Raw genomic sequence first — 24314 nt, forward strand, 5'->3', positions numbered from 1 at the left:
GTGTTCCTGAGCGCTTAGCTGGGGAGCAAGCAGAACAACTTCTCCTTGCTATACTTCTCCAGAGGGACCAAAGGAGACTATTCTCTGGCCGGCATGTCTCCCTGAACAACAATTGGCTCCAATCAGCCCAAAGGTGAGAACTTTCTTCTCAGGGGCTAAAGAAAGCTCGGCTTTCATGCCGATCGAGCGCTCTGGGGCACTAGAGGTGGGGACCCTGCTGCAGATATACAGGTCTCTGACACCCCCATATCCGGACCGCAACACCTCTCCTTGCAATATATCCAAACTCCACTGTCTAGGCCCAACCCCAGCTGAATCACCACGTCTCAGTTGCTAACCCGATGGGAATAATTTACTTGCGAGATCACGGCGAGAGCTGCCACAGTTCCAAAATTTGCAAAAGGTAGGTCCTTTACACTTTGGAACTCCCTGCTTATTGATATCAGGCTTTTTTCAGTTCTTCCCAAACCATTCTCATTTAGACAAGCCTACCCAGAGATGCGGAACGCTGACATGTGTTTTAATCTGGATTCCAGTTTGATGCCGATTTCATCACTTAAAGAGATGTTTTGACTCATAATTTCATTCACTTGGTAAACCCAAAGTGGCTGGGGGCACCCAGTCAGATGGGCGGGGTACAAATAATAAAATTATTATTAGGGTGGGGCTGGGTTTTTTTTGGAGTAATAAATTTTATGAAATAAGTAAATAATCTGCCGGCCGATGCAATCCGAGCCCAGGTAACAGCTCTCCCAGTCCCCTGGGCTGGGTTCAGGGGGACGGTTTAGCAAAAGCCACCCCCCTCCAAAATTAGCAGACACAAGGTGAAGTTTGACACATCTTTAATTAAATTCTGACACATAATGCACACAAACACAACACCCCATGCCCTAGGGGAAGACGTTTGTGGGGTGGGGAGTTTTATGTATTTTTTAAAAAAATACCCATCCTTTTATAAAATATTCACACACACAGAAGGAACTCGAGGAATTCTTAAAAAAATTCAAAAAATAAAACCAAGAGCTAGGGACATAGACCCAGATGTTTGATATCCCATTTCCCTCAGTTAGTGGCAATGGTGGAGGAGTGAGGAAGGGTATTTTAATAAAATTCACCCTTTTTCTAAGCTGGTGCTGCCCTCCAGTGTTCTGGATTCCAATCCCATCAACCCTCAGCCAGCACAGCTGACTGGAGGCTGATGGGAGTTGTATGGCACCTGCTTAGTTAAGGCTGCTGTAACTGACCAGGGGGGGGGGGGAGATGGCACATAGCTAAGACCAGCTTATAGGTTTGGGGGAGCCCTCAAGGCAGGGAAACGGTGGGGCTGGTGGTGGAGAGAAGACAGAGATGTGCAGAGTGAAGACAGAGATGTGCAGAGTGAAGACAGAGATATGCAGAGCGAAGACAGAGATATGCAGAGCGAAGACAGACACAATCCATTTCCGCTTTGAGAAATGCAGGGTCAATGTTTGAGGCCGCCAACCTGCAGAGGGGAACCGGGGTGGGGGTAAAGGGGGGGGAAGGAGGCAGCCAGGGCGGGACAGGAAAGTGGGGCGGCAGGGAGAGAAAGAGCATCTCAAGCCGAGAGAGTGAGTTAGGGGCTTGAGATGCGCTGCTGCCGCCCCCAAGACACACAGCAGGGTTTCTATGGCCAAAGGAAAAGAGGACTGAAAAGGCCCCAACGGGTTGTCTATCCCAACTCCCTGCAACTCAGTGATGAAGGCAGAAGGAAGTGGGGTGCAAAATGTGGAGCGGTTGAGGAGGCAGAAACCCATAGAGAAAACCAACAAGGAGATTTGGGGGTGGGGGAGAGAGACAGAAGCCATCAGCAGTCCGTGGTGATCTTGGAGGAGAGCTCCTGGATCCGCCGAGCGCTGCAGCTCTTGCAAAGGATGTGGCCGTCCAGCGGGTAGCAGCCTCGGCCTTCGCCCTCGGAGGAGAGGAGCAGCCCACACTCCTGGGAGGGGGGGAGAGAGAAGAGAATTGGCGGCTGACATCCGTCCGTCTCGAGAGACAATGGAGTGCGCCTCCAGGGGGTAAAGTCAAACCTCTGCATCGGCATCACTGAAGTGATCCCCCCAGAGAGCAAGTGTGTCTGGGGGTCCTGGGCTGCCCAGATGACCAGACCCCCCCCGGCCTCGCAGGTGTGGTCCAAAGGAAAGCAGAGCAAGACGTCTGGCACCAGCTCGGCTGCAGGAGTTGCCGGAAGGAGGCGTGCAAGGCACCATCCAACCCTCTTAGGGACTCCACTCCAGATTTGTGTAGGGTTTTCTTATCCCGAAGATATCCCGCAAGGCAGCGGAGGTTGAGAACCAGAGTTTTCCTCCTCCAAGACGGGCTCCCTTCACAGGTGGATGAGCCCCGTCTGCCCCTCATTTCTCTCTACAGCAGGGGTCCCCAGACTTTCCCGGCTTTGGGACGGTGCCTGCTGCGCCGACCGCGCGACGGGCCGGAGGGCGGGGGAGTGTGCGCCCGTGCGCATGCACACACACACTTACGCGCTTCCAGGTCGGAAAAAGCGACGGAGATCGTTTGTGCGCATGCGTATGGGCCTCCCCCGACCCGGAAGTGCACCGGAAATGACCTCTTCTGGGTCGGGAGAGGCCCATACGCATGCGCACAAATGATTTTGGGCGCTTTTTTCCGACCTGGAAGAGCGCAGCCGCGCTGCGCGCCGTAAGAGTGGGCGGCAGCAGTGGGCGGCGGGGGTCGTCGCGGGCCGGATTGGGGGGGCCGCATCTGGCCCGCGGGCCGTAGTCTGGGGACCCCTGCTCTACAGCATGTACAGAAACGGCCTTCTTGACCGTTGGACCCAAACTTGGTCTCGTCTGCTCACTGAGGGTTTGAGACCCATCAGCTCCTCTCACCTGGTTTAGCCGGCCAATCAAAGCCGTTTCCCGGTATTGTGGCCGCTGTCGCACGCCGACAGCATCTAGGAGCCCCAGGTGAGTGGTGAGTGCAGGTGGGGAGCAAAAGGGAACAAGCTACCCAAGAAGGAACACAGGTGTCCCCCCACCAGAGGTGCTCCTCCCCCTCCCCCTCCCCAACACAGCATAACGTTAACCTGCGGAACTCCCTCCCACAAGAGGCAGGGGTGGTCACTCACCTGGATGGCATTAGAAGAGGGACAGGACAAAGAGACCGGGAGACCGGACAAAGTTGTCTCACCTCGCATTTGTAGCAGCCTATGTGAAAACTGCGGTCCAGGGCAACGATCCGCACGGTCTCCTCCTTCCCAGGCTCTGGCATGATGGCATTACCACAAACTGAGCACCGGGGGGCGAATTTCCTGCCGGGGAGGGGACACACACAAGGATTAAGGAGTTCAGAAGTGAATTTTCTCCCGCTTTTATCTCAGATATGCTAGGAGAGGGAGAATATCCACACGTCGTCAAAACTGTGGAACTCCCTGCCACAGGAGACGGGAGATGCCCCCCCCAACCTGGATGGGTTTAAAAGAGGACGAGACAAACTCCTGGAAGATAGGGCAATTTGCAGGTTTTAAAAGTTGCATTTCAAATTGATGTAACTTTGGGCTTTAGGGAGAAGTGTGGGCAATCAGAGTTATCATCTTCACCGAACCCCAAAGCATGCTGGGAGGGGAGAGCCAAGGATGCCCAGAAACCCCCCCAATCGCTTCTGAGCATGCTCCGCCCAGTTCCAAAATGGCTGCCGCGCCAGAATAAACCGGGGAAAAACAAAAAATCCGTTTTTTAAGCTAGGAACAGCTGGAAAAACGGGGATTTCCCGGGGAAAACGGGAGACTTGGCAGCTATGGTGCCCACGAACCCCCCCCATCCCCCCCAAGTAAATTCCATTTAGCAGAAAGCTGGGGGGGGGGAGAGAGATTTACCGGTGGAAGTCTTCGATGCAGTGAATTTGGCTGGTGGCATCGACCGTGAACGGGACCCCATCAAGGCAGCGATGGCAAACCACGCAGGTGAAGCACTGTGGGTGGTAGGCTTTCCCCATTGCCCGCAGGATCCGGTCCATTATGGGTTTGGAGCACATAGAACATTTTTCCAAGGTCACCTGGCAAGAGGAGGAAAAGGGGGCTTCAACCTACAGACCATGCAGAAGGATTTCAGATGAGAATAGACGCCTCTTATCTACGAAGGCCGGATCATCCGGACGCAAATTTAGAGGTGTTTTGTCTTGGTTCCACACCCGGTGCAGATATCTAGGACTTCAGAAAAGGGCAACCGGAACTACTACTACAATACTACTGCTACTACCTACTACAATGATGATATATATACCATTCTTCATCATAAGATCTGAGGGTGGGGACAAGGGGATGGAGCAGGCCCCCTATGGCGAAAGGGTGTAGTTCTTGGGATTTTAGAGAAAAGGCAAGAAAGAGAAGTTTACAAAATTACGCGTGGGGTAGAGACAGGGAAGTTTCCCTCCTTCTCTCTCAGAGCGCTAGAGCCCGTGGACATACAACGGGGCCAGATGTTGGGAGACTCGGGAAAGATCGGAGAAAGTCCTTCTTTGCGCTGCTCAGAGTTAAACTGCGGAACTCCCCGCCACATGAGGCAGCAGCGGCCATCAACTTGGATGACGTTAAAAGAGGATGGGGCGAATTGACCGAGGAGGTTATTGATGTCCGCAAGATCCAGTGGTATGGGGGGGGGGACCTTTTCTCTGTTCCACTTTCTCAATTCTACACATCTTTTTTATAAACTTCGAGTCTTACTCGCACTTTCTCTACCGTGTTTCTCATATTATAAGACACGTCTTATATTTATAAAAAACACACTATGGCTTACAGTGGTACCTCGGTTTATGAACACAATTGGTTCCGGAAGTCTGTTCATAAACTGAAGCGTTCATAAACTGAAGCGAACTTTTCCATTGAAAGTAATGGAAAGTGAATTAATCCGTTCCAGATGGGTCTGCGGCGTTCGTAAACCGAAAACTCGTAAACCGAGGTGTTCATAAACTGAGGTTCCACTGTATTTTCAAGGGATGTCTTATTTTTTTCCTCCTCCTCCTGCCGCGGCCGGCATTGCTGCTGCGCCTATCACTATGTCTTATTTTCGGGGTATGGCTTATATTCCTTGAATGCTTAAAAATCCTGCTATGGCTTATTTTATGGGTATGTCTTAAAATATGAGAAACGGTAAGGTAAGAAGTCCCAAGGTCTGCAACCTTTCTTCCGGAGGGGTGGGGGACATAACTTTTCAACATCACAGAAGGTGGGGGACTCTCTCCTTCACTGGAAGGGTTTAAACAAGAGGTCGGGGTAGCCACCCGTCACAGATTCTTGAGCTGTGATTCCTGCACTGCAGGGGGCTCAGACTAGATGGCCATTGGGGTCCCCCTTCCGACTCTACAGCCTTGTGATTCTAACCCAGAAAACTGGAGGAATGAAGCTTTTTTTAAAAAAAATTAAAAAAGGATTAAGACAAAAGGCTAAACCCCCAAAGCCTGGTCTCAGTAGAGAATCTGTGGAATGAGTGCAAATGCCTCTGGGCATGTGCAGAGTGCCTCTGAACCTATGATCCAGGGGAAAGCTGCACAAGAGGGCCCAAAGACGTGTTTGCCAATGCCGGATAGACCAGCGGATAGACCAGCGGGGAGGAGCCGAGAGCTGGGGGCTCTCAGAGCCCCCCCTCTGCACCCATCTATTGGATAATAATATATATATGATAAGAATAATATTGGAGAAAACTGGATATTGAAACCTGCTTAACCTAAATCATATATCCCACTTTTACAGCGGCCATTTAAAGTACGCTTCACGCAGAGTATACGCAGTCAGAAGTTGACCTGGCTAAGAAAACACCACCAAGAGCGTAGGGAATTATCTCCCTTATATGAAACCCCTTACTAGCTGCACACTCGTAAAAGTATGCAGAAGAAAATACAAACGGCTGGGTTTCTTTAACTGAAAAACAAACTGACTCTAAAGAGACTTTAAACTAAAGATAAATGATTTCTCTCTTAGCAATGTTATCTACCCACTTTCCAAAACCTCCCACAAACCTCCCACATAACTCCCATTAAACTACCCAAGGATTAACAGTAAACTAGCTTTATAACTAAGCAACTCTCATACTAAGATTCAACTGGGAATCTCTTAAACTGAGAACAACTGAGAGAGTGATCTACTTAGAGATGAATCAAGCTGAAAAATCTAACTAAGAGATACAGAAGGCTTTCTGGCAGAGCCTTATATACAAGAAGCAGAGCCCACGCCTGTGAGCAATTAACAGAAACACCGGCACCTGTTTTTCTTAAACAGACAGTATTTACATTAGACCGGCTCTAAAGTAACTTGACTATTCAAAAAATCCAACACCATCCCACTTGCCAGGACCCCCTGACCCACTCACAATGTAGCAGGATTCGCAGAAGGAGCGCCGGTCGATGGCGTAGAACGGCTGCCCACGGAGGTGGCAGCGGCAAGTGGCGCAGGTGAAGCACTCCACGTGGAAGACCTGGTCCATGGCCACGCAGCCCGTCCCGTCGCCAACCACGTTCTCTCCGCAGCGGGCGCAGCGGCCTGCCAGGGAGGAAGGAGACGTTCGGAGGCTTGGAAGAGGGTCCCCTTCTCCCTCAACCCCCTCCCCCAAAATGCCCCTGCCAGCAACTCTCTACAACCCAGTGTGGCGCAGCAGCCGGACTTTGGGTGAGGGAAGCGTTCCCCCAGGTTCCCGTCTGCAGATAGACTGCTCCTCGACGTGGAGGCTCCACCAGCAGCCGAGACTTGGCACAGCTGCCGGCTGGACCTCCCCCTCCCCTCTCGGCCTCTGCGGACCCTGGTTCCGAAGCTGTGCCACCGAGCGGTTGTCATCTCCCCACCTCTTGGGGTGCCAAACTTAAGAAACCTCACCAAAATATTCGCCCGATGGAGGGTTGTTCATGTCGTACACCAGCTTCTTCGTGAGCCGGTCCAGCTCCTCTTCTGGGCGGCTGGGGGGAACCTGGTGGGTCGAGATGGAAGGCAGAGAAAGATCCATGAGGCCCACCACCCCTTCTCAAGCCATCCATAGCCCTCTTCCCCTCCGTGAATTTGCCTAATCCCTGCCTCCTGTGGCAGGGAGTTCCGCCGTCTAACTATGCACAGCAGGAAGGAGGACCGTCTTCTATCTGCCCCAAATCTCCCCACATCCAGCTTCACTGGTTGCCCACGAGTCCTAGAGCTATGAGAGAGGAGGAGGGAAGCTTCCCTCTTCCTCCAGGATACGGACACTTTTATAAACCTCTAACGTGTCTCTCCTTACATGCCTTTGGTCCAAACTAAAAACTTTCAACTGCTGCAGCCCTTTCTTCCTAGGGGAACTGCTCCCTCCGCTCTGTCCTCTTGGCTTTGCCCTTTGCGAAACCTTTCCCAGCTCTGCAATATTGCAGAAACGTAGAGTGAGAAAGGGTCCCCCAAAGGTCATCCAGCCCAACCCGCCTGCAACGCAGGAATCACGGTTAAAGAACCTTCAATAAAGATAAATAGATGGATAGGTGATGATGATGATTATTTATTAAACTGTATACTGCCCTTCATCCAAAGAACCCCAGGGCAGTTCAGAAATGGACAGACAACAACAACAACAACAATGAATAATAATAATAATAATAATAATAATAATTAATAAATTAAATTTGTATACTGCCCTTCATCCAAAGAACCCCAGAGCTGTTCAAATATAGACTACTAGTATCTTGAAGCCCATTAAAATAACGGGTGCTAGAACAGTGAGCTAAGGAAGGAAGAAAGGAAGAAAATAGGGAGCAGGAGGGAGAGAGGAAGGAAAGAGGGGAGAGAAAGAAGAGTAGGAAAGTAGGAAGGGAATAAAGAAGGAAAGAATAAGAAAGTGGGAGAGAAGACAGAAAGGGAGAAAGAAGGAAGGAAAGAAAAAGAATAAGAATGAGGGAGAGGAAGAAAGATGGGACGGATGGAAGGAAGGAAGGAAGGAAGGAAGGAGCAGGAGGGAGAGAGGAAGGAAAGAGGGGAGAGAAAGAAGAGTAGGAAAGAAGGAAGGGAATAAAGAAGGAAAGAATAAGAAAGAGGGAGAGAAGACAGAAAGGGAGAAAGAAGGAAGGAAGGAAAGAAAGAATAATAATCAAATAATTGATTAAATTTGTATACTGCCCTTCATCCAAAGAACCCTGAGGCCGTTCAGACATAGACAGATCATTATTATTATTATTATTATTATTATTATTATTATTATTATTATTATTATTATTATTAACATTCTATGTTGTCCTTCATCCAAAGATCCCCAGAATAGCTCAGATACAGACAGGTAGATAATGATTGTTTATTAAATTTGTATGGCCCCCCTTCCTCTGAAGTTCCCCAGGGCAGTTCAGATACAGAAGCTTCTTGCTCCTCTAACCACCGACCACAGAAACATCCCCCCCCCCCTGCAACATCCTTTTCCAGCGGAGGCGACCAGAACCCTCCCCGCTCCCCACTCGACGGGAAAACAAAATAAAACCTGCCGGAATCCCTTTTGACTCGAACGCAGGCTGCCCCCCCGAGAGGACCCCCCCGTACACCTGACCCTCGCCCGCCTCCCCCCCCCGGGCTCTCCTTTTACCTGGTGCTGAAACCTGAATCCTCCGCCAGCTGCCGGCATCTGCGAAGCGACCGCCATCTCCTCCTTCCCCGGTTTCGCCAACCCGGGGTGGTACTGCCCCACCGGCCCCCCTGCCTTGCCGGGCCCTGGGTAGAACTCCCCTTCGGCCACCCGCCGGCCGAACGATGGCGGCTCCGGGTACCAGGGCTCGGCGTCGTGGCCTCGGGGCCGCCCGCCCACCTCCGAAGCGTACTGAGGGGGCGGCTTTGCCCGGTAGTCCAGCCGGGGGGAGGGCGGGCCGTACGCTTGCTCCGCCCGGCGCCGGGGCTGGTTGTACCCGGCGACCGGCTGCGCCACCTTGACCTGGACACTGAACGGCGGGCCAGCAGATGAGGAAGCCGTGGCGTAAGAGGCGGGCATCGGCTGAGGGTACGGCTTGGCGGCCGGGCCTGGCCGGTGGTAGCTGGCAGTGTAGGGGTCCCCGGGCACAGGGGCACCGCTGTACTGGGCAGGGGCTGGCTGCCCACCGTAAGGGGCACTCTTGGCGTAGGCTTGATCAAACCCCGGAGGCTTGGCAGAGGCGGAGAAGGTTCCGGAAGGGCCCGGATTGTAGGCAGAGGCAGGCTTGGCGATGCCAGCCTGAGGGAGGCTATGGGAGAAGGGAGCGGGTTCCAAATTCTGTGGGGGAAAGAAGGGACACGGCTCAGGTACCGGGACAAAACTGGCGAACGATACTAGCGAGGGGTGTGCTATCACGAAATAAGTGTTGAAACCTCCATCGTATCGCTGCCTCTATTATATTTTTTACCCTAATGCCCCTGTATGTCGACAATGACAGCCCTATGAGCTCCTGTCGGATTCCGTTGTGGAATCGAGATCCGAACCCGGATCTCTAGCAGCCGCACAGCAAACCTGATTTCTGCTTTTTAAAAAATGCTTTGGGTGAAATTTGTAGCGGCGACAAGCCCTTGAACTTTTTAAAGTCTTCCAACGCCGGTATCCGGGCCACAGGGAAACCCAGCTCACTCAGGGAGCAGGGGGCTCTACATATTGGGGTCGCGAGTTCGAGACCCACATTGGGCAAAAGATGCCCACCTTGCAGGGGGCTGGACTGGATGACCCTCGTGGTCCCTGCCAACCCTCTGATTCTGCGAGGGTGGGTAGGCACATGGGGTAGGTATCGCCTCTTTGACCACCGCCTCCCCTTCCCCACCCTGAATTCCCGGTGTCTCTCACCTGCCTCTCGCCGCGGCGCTGCCGGGCACTCTCCAAATCGGCCAGCATGCTAGTGAGGGAGTCTATCTGGACGTCGATGCTGGAGGGGCGGGGCGGACCTTGCTCAAGAGACGCCCCCTGCTGGCAGAAAGAGAAGGGTGGGCGAGGGGCGGGTGGGCCATGGGGTGGTCTCTTGGCGCCAGTCAACCGATGGGCAGCGAGAGAGACCACTTTGAAGCCTGGGAGACCCCTCTAACCCCCCCCCCCAAAATCCCACCTACTGTCGGATTTATCCTTTAAACCAAGGATGGGGAAGCTATGGTGGGCTCTCACCTGAGCATAGCCAGGGGTCAAACACCTTTCTCCCTTTCTGTGAGGCACAAAGGGCGGCCAAGTATTTCCCGTGTATAAGACCATATTTCCCCCCAATTTTTTAAAGTTTAAAATTGCGGGGTCATCTTATACACAGAATGTTGCAATTATTTATTTCTTAATTTTGAGCTCAAAAAAACAGAGGGCGTCTTATACATGGGGGCGTCTAACACACGGAAAAATACGGTAATTTTATAAGCTGTATCAAACTGATTGATCATTTACCCGGTTTTGTATGCTTCGTGGTATTTTATGTACTGCGACTTATTTTTACTGATTGTAGTTTAGTAATTCTTTATTGTAACGGATAAGTTATTATTTGCTGCTATTTCACTTTACAGTTTACTGCTATATTCCAGTGGATTATTGACTATTGCTTTATTTGATATCAGATGTTTATTTTAAACAACTACCCGGCTTTTAGAAGACATCTGAAGGCAGCCCTGTTTAGGGAAGTTTTTAATGTTTTGACGTTTTATCGTGTTTTTAATATTCTGTTGGGAGCCGCCCAGAGTGGCTGGGGGAACCCAGCCAAATGGGCGGGGTATAAATAAAAAATTATTATTATATTATTAAAGTTATTGCGACTTTTTTATATGGGGTCAGATTGTTATTAGGTTGCATGATCTTTGCTGTCTATTTTTGCTGTTTCTACAGCTTGCAAACCACAGAATACAGAAAGGCAGTATACAAATTAAAATTGAAATGAAATGGAAAGACCCACCTGTTTAAAAGCAGGCCTTGCCAGACATGTAAGATTAATCGCACTGCTCTGTTTTGCTATTTATTGATACAGTATTTACAGCGTTTCTTCGTCGTTTTGGGTTCCTTCCCCCCCCCCCCATCATCTTACTTGTGTTTTACGTGAACCGCTTGGTTTTGTTTTTTTGTATATGAAGCGATAGATATACAGCTATTATTCCTGCAGAGTTTCTGTGCACACCGCAAGCAGATTCCACAGCGACGGCTGACACACCTTTACCTGCCGCCCACCTGACAACAGGGCTGGGGCATATGGGTTAAACAGACTCTGCTGTCTCTCCTGCTGTGGGCCATTTATTTATCTATAAAACGGTTTATATACTGCCACCTCCTAAATATATATATACTTCAAAGCGGTTTGTTGCAATAAAAGAATAAAGCCATGCGATAAAAACCATAAAATGGGTTTAAAACACACATCAGTTAAGCCTTGCGGAATAGAAATGTTTTCGGCAGGCGTTTATAAGAAGGCGCCCGCTGAATCTCCAGTGGCAGGGAGTCCCACAGGACCGGGCCAATGACACAAAGGGCTTGGGTTTTCGTTGTTGTCAAACGAGCCTCACCAACTCAGGGGATGACCGACAACATCCCTGCAGAGGATGCCAGGCAATATAATAATAATAATTATTTTTTTTTATTATTTATACCCCGCCCATCTGGCTGGGTTTCCCCAGCCACTCTGGGCGGCTTCCAACAGAAAAAATACAACAGAATAATCTATTAAAGATTAAAAGCCTCCCTGAACAGGGCTGCCTTCAGATGTCTTCTAAAAGTCTGGTAGTTGTTTTCCTCTTTGACATATGTTGGGAGGGCGTTCCACAAGGCGGGCGCCACCACTGAGAAGGCCCTCTGCCTAGTTCCCTGCAACTTGGCTTCTCGCAACGAGGGAACCGCCAGAAGGCCCTCGGTGCTGGACCTCAGTGTCCGGGCAGAATGGTGGAGGTGGAGACGCTCCTTCAGGTATACTGGACCGAGACCGTTTAGGGCTTTAAAGGTCAACACCAACACTTTGAATTGTGCTCAGAAACGTACTGGGAGCCAATGTAGATCTTTCAAGGCCGGTGTTATGTGGTCTTGCCGGCCACTCCCAGTCACCAGTCTAGCTGCCGCATTCTGGATTAATTGCAGTTTCCGGGTCACCTTCAAAGGTAGCCCCACGTAGAGCGCATTGCAGTAGTCCAAGCGGGAGATAACTAGAGCATGCACCACTCTGGCGAGACAGTCTGCCAGAGCTGGGATGTAAGGGAGCAGGCGAAATATGGGCTTTAGTGGGTTGGGGCTTCCCACAGCGCTTCCCACAGGGCTTTAGTGGGTTGGGGCTTCCCACAGCGCTACCCTCTGTGCCAGAGCTGCACCGTGTGGATTTCTGCCTAGCGCACTCAAATCGGTCAAGGGACTCAGGAGTGATGGCACCTTTGAAGTACAGTGGTACCTTGGTACTCAAACGCCTTGGTTCCCAAACACCGAAAACCCGGAAGGAAGTGTTCTGGTTTTCAAACGTTTTTTGGAAGCCGGACGTCCGAGGCGGCTGTCGGCTATTGTTTCCGGGGCGTCTGCACCAATCAGAAGCCGTGCCTTGGTTTCCAAGCATTTCAGAAGTCAAACAGACTTCCGGAACGGATTAAGTGGGGCTCTTTTGTTTTTGCTATTTATTTTGCGGTTTTGTTTTTGAGGCTTTTTCGCTTCGTTTTCTTGTGACTGTGTGGAACCCAGTTCAGCTACGGATTGTTCGATTGTGTGACTGCGGAAATGGATAAAAGCCCCCCTCCAAACAGTGACCATCATCAGTGCAGGTAAGGGGGGGAAATTACAGTGGTACCTCGACTTACAAAGGCGATCCGTTCCGCGGAACTCTTCGGAAGTCGAAAACTTCATAAGTCGAAGCGTCCATTTTGTGCATGCGCAAAGCGCGATTTTGTGCATGTGCAGACCGCGCACACCGCTTCTGTGCATGTGCAGAATGCAATCGCGGCGAAAATACTTCCGGGTTAGCGGACTTCGGAAGTCGGAAGCTTCGGAAGTCGAGGCATTCGGAAGTTGAGGTACCACTGTATTTAAATTGTTATCATATACAATACCGTCTTATTTATATTATAAAAAGTAAAAGGTAAAGGGACCCCTGACCATTAGGTCCAGTCGTGACCGACTCTGGGGTTGCGCGCTCATCTCGCATTATTGGCCGAGGGAGCCGGCGTACAGCTTCCAGGTCATGTGGCCAGCATGACAAAGCCGCTTCTGGCAAACCAGAGCAGCACACGGAAACGCCGTTTACCTTCCCGCTGTAGCGGTTCCTATTTATCTACTTGCATTTTGATGTGCTTTCGAACTGCTAGGTTGGCAGGAGCTGGGACCAAGCAACGGGAACTCACCCCGTCACAGGGATTCGAACCGCCGACCTTCTGGTCAGCAAGCCCTAGGCTCAGTGGTTTAACCACAGCGCCACCTATAGTACAGTACAAATTGCTTTCATTTTATGGATCAATGGTCTCGTCAGACAGTAAAATCCATGTTAAATGGCTGTTTTAGGGGTTGTTTTTAAAAGTCTGGAACGGATTGATCCGTTCTGCAGGACTTTCTATGGGAAAGCGTGCCTTAGTTTTGGAACGCTTTGGTTTTGGAACGGACTTCCGGAACGGATAAAGTTTGAGAACCAAGGTACCACTGTAGCCAGATTTGGACAGGACCCCCCCCCATTCCTTGCGGTTCAACAGGATCAGTACCCACCCACCCACCGTCACAGATCTCTAGGGCCACTGGGCACCCTTCTCCCACCCCCCACCCCTAGACCCATAGCTGGAGCCAAGCAGCAAAGAAATTATAACAGTGACCGTCAAGCTGGTCATCAGATGTCACGAGAAATTTGGTTCTAGTGCAATGGGGTTTCGGGCATTCGCGAATCCCAAAACCTGGTGTCCAAGCCCAGCTTACCTGCAGGGGATATCCAGGAGGAGAAGCACTGCCCCAGGAACCCCCCGATCCTCTCTCGTCGGCGGAAGAGTAATGATGGTCAAAGGTGGGGTCGTGGACATGGGGCGGAGGGCCTGGGGAGCGGTGGGGGGGGGGAGAAGAAACCAAGAGGGAGGTTTATTATTTTTCATCTATTAAATAAAACTTACACACCACTCGAGTCCATAAGACAGGGGTAGGCAAACTAAGGCCCGGGGGCCGGATCCAACCCAATCGCCTTCTAAATCTGGCCCGTGGATGGTCTGGGAATCATAGAATCATAGAGTTGGAAGAGACCACAAGGGCCATCCAGTCCAACCCCCTGCCAAGCAGGAAACACCATCAAAGCATTCTTGACATTCTTGACATATGCCTGTCAAGCCTCTGCTTAAAGACCTCCAAAGAAGGAGACTCCACCATACTCCTTGGCAGCAAATTCCACTGCCGAACAGCTCTTACTGTCAGGAAGTTCTTCCTAATGTTTAGGAAGCATGTTTTTACATGAGTAGAATGTGTCCTTTTATTTAAAATGCATCTCTGGGTTATTTGTGGGGCATAGGAATTCGTTCATTTCTCCCCCCCAAAAAAATAATATATAGTCTGCCCCCCCCACAAGGTGGACCGGCCCCCTGCTGGAAAAGGTCGCTGACCCCTGGCATGAGAGAAGCAACAGCTCAAAGAGGTTTCAGAAAATACGCAATTTGCAACAACGGTTTAAAAACATGCAAAAAAGGCCCAGAAAGATTAAGATTCAGAAGCATTTGAGTCAGCTTGTCGGAACGTGAATGTTCTTAGCAGTTGCCAGAAGGAAGACATGGGAGGCCCCTGCCTGTTATCAAGAGGCAGGGAGTTCCGAAGTTTCAGTTGGAATAAGAATTTTTCCAGCCTCCAGCCAGTTAGGATCTGCTCTAACCTGATGGGACTGAGGCGAGGGGAGTGGCGTCATTTTTCCAGGTAAGCCCCAGGTGAGCCCAGGTAGGTAGACAGGAAGCAGCTGCTTTGTGAGAGTAACCCCACTGGGTCCAATGCGTCTGGCTGGCCCCTCCAGCTTTCTTAAGCAGGTCAACGGAAGAGCTTATTTCTTGCATTTATATCCCAACTTTTTTCCAAGGAGTCCGTGGTTCACCCCCCCTCCTCGGTAAAACCCCACAACAACCCTGCAAGGTAGGTTAGGAGGATTTCCTCGGAAGACCAGCAATTTCACATCCAAGTCCTTTAAGATGCCCCCCCCCCCAGACCTGGAGATTTGTCGGCTAGTAAGACCTAAAACAGCGGACCCCAAACTTTTTTGGATCCCAAACTTTTTGGGTGCCCTCCCTGCTCAGTCCCATAAACTCAGCCCAAGTGTCCCCTACCTCCCCCTACAAGGAGCATAATTCAGAATAGCAGCTGGCACGCCCCCCCCCCCCCGAAAATAATAATAACGGCATAAAATTCAAAACAGTCACAACAAACTGCACATTCACTCAAAATCCAGTTAAATCTATTTAATGCAAGAGAACTGGTGAACTTGACCCACTGCCGCCCCCTTGCTTCTTAGCACCCCTCCCCCCAGGTAAACCTGGAATCGTAAGGTTGGTAGGGACCCCCAAAGGTCATCCAGCCCCACCCGCTGCCATGCAAATAATCCATTGATGTTCTCCGCCACCACCTTACCTGGCACGGGGGGTAGGTACTGCCCCGTCACGCTCATTGTCCCGTTGGCCTCAAGAGACCCATAGGTGGGTTGGGGGGCACTCGGAGAAGACGCAAAACCCTTCTGGGGCTTGAAGGCAGCCGGAGTAGAAACGGTGACCCCAGGCTGCCCCGGAACCCCCACCTGTTTCGGGGGGAGCCAGGTGGGGCCAGACATCACGTGGGGAGCTAGGAATGAACGAAAAGAGAGAAATTTGCATTTCATTTTCAAAGGAGCAAGAAATCTGGGCCTCGGAAGTTGCCGCAGAGAGCTTTTTCTTTTCTCATTTTTTGAATATTTTAATTTACAATCGTACCGCAGCTCATCTGAAGTTACAAGATCCCCACAGATCTCTGGACTTCCCCCTCTGTGGGTCCAATGATTAAACCTTTTCTACCACATCTTTTTTTTAAAAAATACAGTGGTGCCTCGCTAGACGAAATTAATTCGTTCCACGGGTCTTTTCTTATAGCGAAAAATTTGTCTAGCGAATCCCATAGGAATGCATTGAATTTTTTTTAAAAAATTTTGCCCATAGGAACTCATTAATTGAATTTCAATGCATTCCTATGGGAAACCGTGATTCGCTAGATGAATTTTTCGTAAAACGCATTCGTCTAGCGAGGCAAGCTCCGCTCGAAAAATCCTATCGTTAAGCGGAAATTTCATTAAGCAGGGCATTCGTTAAGCGAGGCACCACTGTAATCCAAATTTTTATCACTCCATTGCGTCCATAGTTCTCGTTACATTACAAGTGTTATTACAGTGCTGCTAACATAAGCAGTGAGCCTTCTCGGAGCCCAGGACTCTTGGGTCCATTCCGCAGCGTTTGAACTCTTTTGCGAGGCACCCTGAAGACCTTGGACAAATCCAAGGAAGAAATATTATATTTTATTACATTTCTATCCCACTTTTTTCTCCAAGGAGTTATAGGTTAGAGCAGGCATCCCCAAACTTTGGTCCTCCAGATGTTTTGGACTACAATTCCCCATCTTCCCTGACCACTGGTCCTGTTAGCTAGGGATCATGGGAGTTGTAGGCTAAAACATCTGGAGGGCCGCAATTTGGGGGTGCCTGGGTTAGAGCCTATTATCCCTAAAAAAAAAATAGGTAGAGCCTTTTTCCCTAAAAAAAAAGATGTTTAGGGGTACTCTCATTTCGACTCAAGAAAATCACCATTTTATAGTTCAAACCGGGGAAAATAAAAGTAAAGATTCACAAAATGTTTAGGGGTATGCATAGCCACCAGGGGAAAAATAGCACTGGGAGGAGCATAGAATCATAGAGTTGGAAGAGACCACAAGGGCCATCCAGTCCAACCCCCTGCTGAGCAGGAAACACCATCAAAGCATTCTTGACATATGTCTGTCAAGCCTCTGCTTAAAGACCTCCAAAGAAGGAGACTCCACCACACTCCTTGGTAGCAAATTCCACTGCCGAACAGCTCTTACTGTCAGGAAGTTCTTCCTAATGTTTAGGTGGATGTTATTGAGCAGATGGTTCTCCTCAATAATTCCCTACAACAACCCTGCGAGGCGGGATTTCAGTGGGTTTTCAACACTCATTTCAGGATAGCGAGTGGGTCAAATATGCACCCCTTATTAGCATCATTCACCAGTTTTGGAGATCCCAGTTTAGTCACAACAGAGATGCACTTTGAAGCTAGGAAACTAATCTTCCCCAGGCTGGTACCCTCCAGGTGGTTCAGACTCATGCGAGGCTGACCGGAGGGCGCCAGGTTGGGGAAAGGTGGCTTCAACCTCACTGCGATCTTCAGAAAACCCACACCTTCTTAAGAAGGTCATCCAGCGCACACACACACAAAACGAGGCCAACTGCTAAAAGCTGGTGGTGCCGTGAGTGCCGGACAAATGGAGCTCGCTGTGTGTGGCCTCGGACGCCAGACCCTGACTCTCAGGCTGGCCTGCCTCCCTCGCAGGGCTCTTGTGAGGATGGAAGGAGGAGGAGAAGGGGGAAAGATGGCCTGTGGATGCAAGCAATAAAGAGAATCGTCGAAGGAGGTCCAGACCAGGAGGATCATAGAATCATAGAGCTGGAAGAGACCACAAGGGCCATCCAGGCCAACCCCCTGCCAAGCAGGAAACACCATCAAAGCATTCCTGACATATGAACATCAAGCCTCCGCTTAAAGGAGACTCCACCACACTCCTTGGCAGTAAATTCCACTGCCGAACAGCTCTTACTGTCAGGAAGTTCTTCCTAATGTTTAGGTGGAATCTTCTTTCTTGTAGCTTGAATCCATTGCTCCATGTTGTCCGCTTCTCTGGAGCAGCAGAAAACAACCTTTCTCCCTCCTCTATATGACATCCTTTTATATATTTGAATGACTTCAAGGTTTCAGTAAAAAAAATAAAAAAATCCTATTTCACCGGGGAAGTTTAAATGAGGAGATTCTGGAGCAACTAAGCCAGATAGGTGGGATATAAATAATAAAATTGTTAGCATTATTCCTTCTGCAAATGCAGGCCAAAAAGGACTTCAGCAAGGAGATTGGGGGGTGGGGTGGAAGGAAGGGAAACACTTGCCATAATTGCACAAATGGGGGTCTGGGAGCCCCTTAGAAGCTCCCTAAAGCCACGCAGCAGAGTGGGCTAGCAGATCTTTAAAGGGTGTCATAGCAACGAACCCCCTTTTTGGGGGTCTTTTCCCCCACCCCTCCCCCAAATCGCCCGGCTTCTCAGTTTCCCCCTTAAAATCGTGTCAGGGTCTGCTCCGAAGCCACACCCAGACTCTCTGGAAGAAGACAGCTATGGGTCGGTCCCCATAGGCCAGGCTTTAAGGCACTTTGCACATGCTCCATCCACCCCTTGAGCTCGAGGGGTTGCTCCGAGCCCAGCTCAGGGCGAGGCCTACTACTGCACCCCCCCCTCCTTGCAGGAACCCAGGCGTCCAGGCTACCAACCCCGCTCCGACCCACCCAACCCTCCCACCCCGGATCCCCAAGGCTGCTGCTGCTGCCGCCGCCCCACCAACTCTGGGCAGGAAGGAGGAACCCAGGCGTCCGAGCTCCCGCCCTCCATCTCCAAAGGAGCTCTCTATCGGCCCCAAAGTGGGAGCGGGGAGCCCCCTATTAGCCCCCATGCACGGGGGTGGGGGTGGGGGAAGAGGGGATCCTGGGTGCTAGCCAACTTTCACCCTAGAGAATATGGGGAGGAGAAAGGAGGGAGGGGATCCCAGGAAAGGGGGTTAGGGACGCGCCCAGCTCGAAATACGGGGCCGATTTCCCCACCCTAAAAATTGCATCAGGCTTGAATGCAATGGGTGGGGTGGGGTGGGGGTGGGGGTCTCCTCTACCCCACAGGGGCTCACCTGATCCCAGGAGCTGGCAGCTGGGGAGGGGGTCGAGCTTCCTGCGGCCCCAGCTCGATCCCCGCCCGGGCCGAGGCGCCGCGCTCAACTTTCTTGCAAACTTTCTTCCGTCCCAGAAAACTTTCCTTCCCTTTCTCTCTCTCCGCCCCCCACGCAACACTTTTTTTTTCTTAATGGACCCCCCTGGGTGACGTCACCGCATTCCAGAGCGTCACGTGGAGCCTGGGAATTCCTGCCACTTCCGGTGGGAGGAGGGCGAGGGTGAATGGGTTGGGGTGGGGGTCTGGTAGGGGGCGGGGCGGAGGGTCTCTCTCACCCCCCCCCCATTTGCCTCTCTCCGCCGTGGGCTCGGACACTCCTGGGTTCCTCTTGGAAGAGGAGGGGTCATAGGGTTTTTAGAGTAAAGGGCTTGGGGGGGCCCCGGACTCCTGGCTCCCCTGGGGGGCAAGGGTGGGGGTGGGGAAGGGACAGGACGCCTGGGTCCTCCAGGGAAGGAGTGTGCCTCTAGGTGGGTCCTCTGGGAGGAAGTGTGTCAGGAATTTATTTTTTGGGGGGGGGGAGAGAAGGACTCCTGAGCCCTCTAAAAAGGGGGTCTGCCTCTAGTGGGGCGCCAGCTCAAGAGGCGTGCCAGGACTCCTGGGTCCTCTTTGTTTCATTTTAGTATGTTCATTGTGGTTTGTCTTTTGCCCTTAGTTTAAAAATTAAAGTTTCTTAAAATCATCATCATCATAATAAAAGTGTTTTTTTTTTCTGGTGGGTACCTGCAGGGCAGGACTCCTGGGTCCTCTCTTGGTGGGGAGGGGAGCAGGACTCCTGGCTTCCCTTCCCCAGGAAAGAAGGCCTGATGGGAAGCCAGGGTTCCTGACCTGCTTTGGAGGGCAGTTGCGTCTAGTGGGCGGAGGCAAGCCTAGGCACCCAGGCTTGGGAAAGGAGTGTGAGGGGGTGGGGTGGCGCTCTTTCTCTCCCCCCCCCTCGCCTAGGGAGCTGTGATGCAGAGTTGCGTGTCTGAGACACGGGCAGGGTGTGCCAGGCTCCGGGTTGGGGTCTGCATGTCACAGCACGCCTGGCAGGGAAGGGGATCGTATCCTGCCTCTGCCACTGTCTGCCTTCAGCCGCCGCTCATGTTTCCTGGTGGGGAATCCACGGTCAGAGCTCTTGCGCCAGCCTTCCAGATACCTCGGACTACAAATCCCATCAGCTCAGGGCCAGAGGGGTGTACTGGATGACCTTTGGGTGCCACCTCCTTAAGAAGGCGTGGGATTTCGCGGCCGTCACAAGGGGGGTCTGAGCTCACCCTTCCCCAACTGAGGACCCTCCAGGTGGCCTGGACTACAACTCCCATCAGGGAAGGCCGGTATGGCACAGCGGTTAAACTTTAAAGGTAGGGGGTTGGACTGGATGGCCCTTGTGGTCTCTTCCAACTCTATGATTCTATTATTCTAAAGGTGTTGACCTTGAAAGCCCTAAACGGCCTCGGCCCAGTATACCTGAAGGAGCGTCTCCATCCCCCATCGTTCTGCCCGGATACTGAGGTCCAGCGCCAAGGGCCTTCTGGCGGTTCTCTCCCTGTGAGAAGTGAGGTTACAGGGAACCAGACAGAGGGCCTTCTCGGTGGTGGCGCCCATCCTGTGGAATGCCCTCCCACCAGATGTCAAAGAGAGGGGGGAAAACTACCAAACTTTTAGAAGACATCTGTTTAGGGAAGCTTTTAATGTTTAATAGATTATTGTATTTTAATATTCTGTTGGAAGCCGCCCAGAGTGGCTGGGGAAACCCAGCCAGATGGGCGGGGTATAAATAATAAATTGTTGTTGTTGTTGTTAGTGGTGGACTAGGCCTCTCGGGAGAGACCAGGGTTGAAATGCTTGCTTGGCCATGAAGCTCACTGGGTGACCTTGAGCCTATCGCTGCCTCTCTCAGCTGAACCTACCTCACAGGGCTGTTGTGAGGATTAAATGAGAACCGTGTGCAGCACTTTGAGTTCCTTGGAGAAAAATGGTAGGATTGCAAAGCAATGCAATGCAATTAAATTCAATTAAATGGTTGTAACTAAACTAGACTCCCAAATCTGTTTGATGATTCTAATGAGAGGTGTGTAAATCCTGAAAGGAGAGTTGACACTTTCCCCTATTCCATTTTTCACCCAAGCGCCTTGAGGGGCGATGTGTGGGGTCTTCTTGCCCCAACCGTCCCCATTAACTTTAGAACAACACTGTGAGATAGGACAGGCTGCATGGGTTTAGTTCGAGGCTGCCTGATATTTTTCATGGCAGAGTCGAGATCTGAACCCAGATCTCCTAAGCCTCCCCTAGAGGCTGCATGACGAACACTATCCTTGGTGGTTTTGTTTTTCTTTGCCATGGATGGAATTTGTGGTGGCGTCTTGTTCTTACAGTATAGGTGGCGCAATGGGTCAGTAGGCGCGTTGGGTCAGGGCGCCCGAAGGTTGGTGATTCGAGCCCACCCAGGGGCTAGACTAGATGACCCTCAGGGTCCCTTCCTGATGGCAGTTGTAGTCCAAAACATCTGGGCGGCACCAGGTTGGAAAAAGAGTGTCTTAGCTAGCCAAGGAAGGTCCCCAGAACCTATTTTCTGCTTCTAATGCCAGAACTAAGCATTTAGACGCCAGAACTAGCTATAAAGAAACCAAGGCATGTGCAGAGTGCAAAAGACCCTAGGATTTCCTGATGGTAAGAGCCATTTGATAGCGGAATGGACTCCCTCAGGGTGGGCTCTCCTTCCTTGGAGGTTTTTCAAGGCCGCCTGCCAGGGATTCCTGCCAGGGCCGCCTGCCAGGGATTCCTGCATTGCAGGGGGCTGGACTGGATGACCCCTGGGTGACCCCCCACTTTGCAACTCTGTGATTCACGTTCATATATACACCTGAAGGTGATCGGGAGAGGCTTCTGAGGAAGGAGGCGGGGATTTGACCTGCTGAGTAAGCTCACATATTACCTCCCCCCCCCCAGGAAACGGACATGAATCACCGTCTCGTTCGCCCTGGCACTCTCCCAACCTTATCGGGCCCCGCCGGGCCTCTTTATCAATCTTGGCCGCAGCTCAAATGTTTTAATAGACACTGGAGAGCCGGAAAGAGCAAATATTGCCGCAGTTCTGTGTGTGGGGTGAATCGGGGAGGGAACGGTGGGGTGGTGCAGTGGTTAGAGCGCAGGTCGGTCCTTTCTAGCAGGCCAAAGAAGCTTGGGGGGGGGCGGGTGGAGAGAAGGCTATATAGATAAGGAAAAACATGCATATGGCAAAGAAAGCCCAAAGGGTGGTTCTCCAGCCGGCTGCCACATTGGCACTCGGGCGGTCTGGACCGAGGCCTGCCCACAATCTTCTTCCACCCGAGGCAAGCAAGCGTCTATTTTTAAGGCTGGCCACCCCACCCCCCAACACCCCACCCTGCTGACCGCTGCAGTGTTCTGTGAAATCTGAAGCCTAAATATAATACGAATCTACAGGAGCATCTCAGAGTCCTTTTGCTATTTCGGACCTGGGAACTTCTTCCAAGAGTCTCCCCAAACTACCCAGCTGCCTCATTTCTGCCTTCATAGAATCATAGAGTTGGAAGAGACCACAAGGGCCATCCAGTCCAACCCCCTGCCAAGCAGGAAACATCATCAAAGCATTCTTGACATATGCCTGTCAAGCCTCTGCTTAAAGACCTCCAAAGGAGGAGATTCCATCACACTCCTTGGCAGCAAATTCCACTGCCGAACAGCTCTTACTGTCAGGAAGTTCTTCCTAATGTTTCGGTGGAATCTTTTTCTTGTAGCTTGAATCCATTGCTCTGTGTCCGCTTCTCTGGAGCAGCAGAAAACAACCTTTCACCCTCCTCTATATGACATCCTTTTATATATTTGAACATGGCTATCATATCACCCCTTAACCTTCTCTTCTCCAGGCTAAACATACCCAGCTCCCTAAGCCGTTCCTCATAAGGCATCGTTTCCAGGCCCTTGACCATTTTTGTTACCCTCCTCTGGACACGTTCCAGCTTGTCAGTATCCTTCTTGAACTGTGGTGCCCAGAACTGGACACAGTACTCCAGGTGAGGTCTGACCAGAGCCGAATACAGTGGTACTATTACCTCCCTTGATCTAGGCGCTATACTCCTATTGATGCAGCCCAGAATTGCATTGGCTTTTTTAGCTGCTGCATCACACTGCTGACTCATGTCAAGTTTGTGGTCTACCAAGACTCCTAGGTCCTTTTCACATGTACTGCTCTCAAGCCAGGTGTCACCCATCCTGTATTTGTGCCTTTCATTTACATTTCTCCTTGTTAAAATTCATCTTGTTTGCTTTGGCCCAGTTGTCTAATCCGTTAAGGTCATTTTGAAGTGTGATCCTGTCCTCTGGGGTATTAGCCACCCCTCTCAATATGGTGTCATCTGCAAACTTGCTCAGGATGCCCTCATTCTACTCATGTAAAAACTGCGGGAAGGACAGATCGTGAAGCTGAGGCTCCAATACTTTGGCCACCTCATGAGAAGAGAAGAATCCTTGGAAAAGACCCTGATGTTGGGAAAGATGGAGGGCACTAGGAGAAGGGGACGACAGAGGACGAGATGGTTGGACAGTGTTCTCGAAGCTACGAACATGAGTTTGACCAAACTGCGGGAGGCAGTGGAAGACAGGAGTGCCTGGCGTGCTCTGGTCCATGGGGTCACGAAGAGTCGGACACGACTAAACGACTAAACAACAACAAAAAAACTGCGGGCCGGATTTAGAAGGCGATTGGGCCGCATCCGGCCCCTGGGTCTTAGTTTGGGGAACCCTGGTCCAGAAAGACAGGTTTGCTATCTCATCTGCTGTTTGGAAGAACTGGAGCACAAGAAGAGTAGAGGTTACAAGGAGGGAAGGTAGGCTGTCTCCCCAAACATCCCACAGCCTTCATTGAGCAAGTAGTGCAGACTGCTTCACACAATCACCCCAGTGAATCTGAGATTTGTGGGTCAGGAATTCGAAGGCAAGAGCTCAGGAGTCCAGCTGCTGTCCAATATCTGGTAGTAAAGGAGAGAAGCCTTAGCCGGGTGACTGAGCCCATCTCCTCTGTTTGAGCCTGGCGTCAGACGAAGCAAGCCTCTGGGTTTTGCAAAACGACTCTGGGCAGGCGCCAGAAAAAACTCTGCCCTCCTGTGGAGACAGAGCATAGCCATGGCCTGGCTAGCAGCCATCACTGCTTCCTGTGGCAGGGAGTTCCGCAGATTAACTCTGCGCCGCGCGAAGAAGTCCTCCGTTCCCCCTGTCCTAAATCTCCCAACACTCACTGGAGTTAGGAGCATAGCTGCCAAGTTTTCCCTTTTCTCGCGAGGAAGCCTATTCAGCATAAGGGAAAATCCCTTAAAAAAAGGGATAACTTGGCAGCTATGGTTAGGAGAGAGAAGGGGAAATCGACTTTTCTCCGTCCACTCTCTCCATGCAGCGCACCTTTCCATTCCCAGCTGCGTGGAGGGGGGAGGGGAGAGAGAGAAATGCCCT

The 24314-nt window shown here is 51.2% G+C and overlaps 1 protein-coding gene across 4 annotated transcripts; it reads right to left on the bottom strand.

Annotated features, from left to right (window-relative positions):
• Positions 1–825: 825 nt before the first annotated feature.
• TRIP6 (thyroid hormone receptor interactor 6) lies at positions 826–19007 on the bottom strand. 4 transcript variants are annotated; one of them, XM_088655046.1, is made up of 10 exons: positions 18829–19007; positions 15480–15686; positions 13806–13918; positions 9765–9881; positions 8550–9206; positions 6842–6932; positions 6342–6511; positions 3854–4032; positions 3169–3289; positions 826–1957 (listed from the first exon to the last, which is right to left on the bottom strand). In XM_088655046.1, the coding sequence occupies exons 2-10, from the start codon at positions 15673–15675 to the stop codon at positions 1826–1828; spliced, it is 1776 nt and encodes a 591-aa protein (XP_088511172.1). In that variant the 5' UTR covers positions 15676–15686; positions 18829–19007; the 3' UTR covers positions 826–1825. The 4 variants fall into 4 exon arrangements, with proteins under 4 accessions (XP_088511172.1, XP_060137893.1, XP_088511171.1 ...); XM_060281910.2 differs by having other exon boundaries at positions 9765–9884; positions 18829–18980; XM_088655045.1 differs by lacking the exon at positions 18829–19007 and adding an exon at positions 17287–17398 and having other exon boundaries at positions 9765–9884.
• Between the last annotated feature and the right edge of the window lie 5307 nt (positions 19008–24314).

The sequence above is a fragment of the Zootoca vivipara genome, chromosome 12 (assembly GCF_965207765.1).
Source record: "Zootoca vivipara chromosome 12, rZooViv2.hap1.1, whole genome shotgun sequence".
NCBI lineage: Eukaryota > Metazoa > Chordata > Lepidosauria > Squamata > Lacertidae > Zootoca > Zootoca vivipara.

Excerpts from the sequence above, each read along its gene's own strand:
- TRIP6 (XM_060281910.2), bottom strand. The coding sequence starts at position 15,675 with ATGTCTGGCCCCACCTGGCTCCCCCCGAAACAGGTGGGGGTTCCGGGG. Across the intron at positions 6,512-6,841 it reads TCCATCGGGCGAATATTTTG|GCCGCTGCGCCCGCTGCGGA; the intron begins GTGAGGTTTCTT and ends CCTCCCTGGCAG. Across the intron at positions 4,033-6,341 it reads TCTGCGAATCCTGCTACATT|GTGACCTTGGAAAAATGTTC; the intron begins GTGAGTGGGTCA and ends TCCTCTTGCCAG.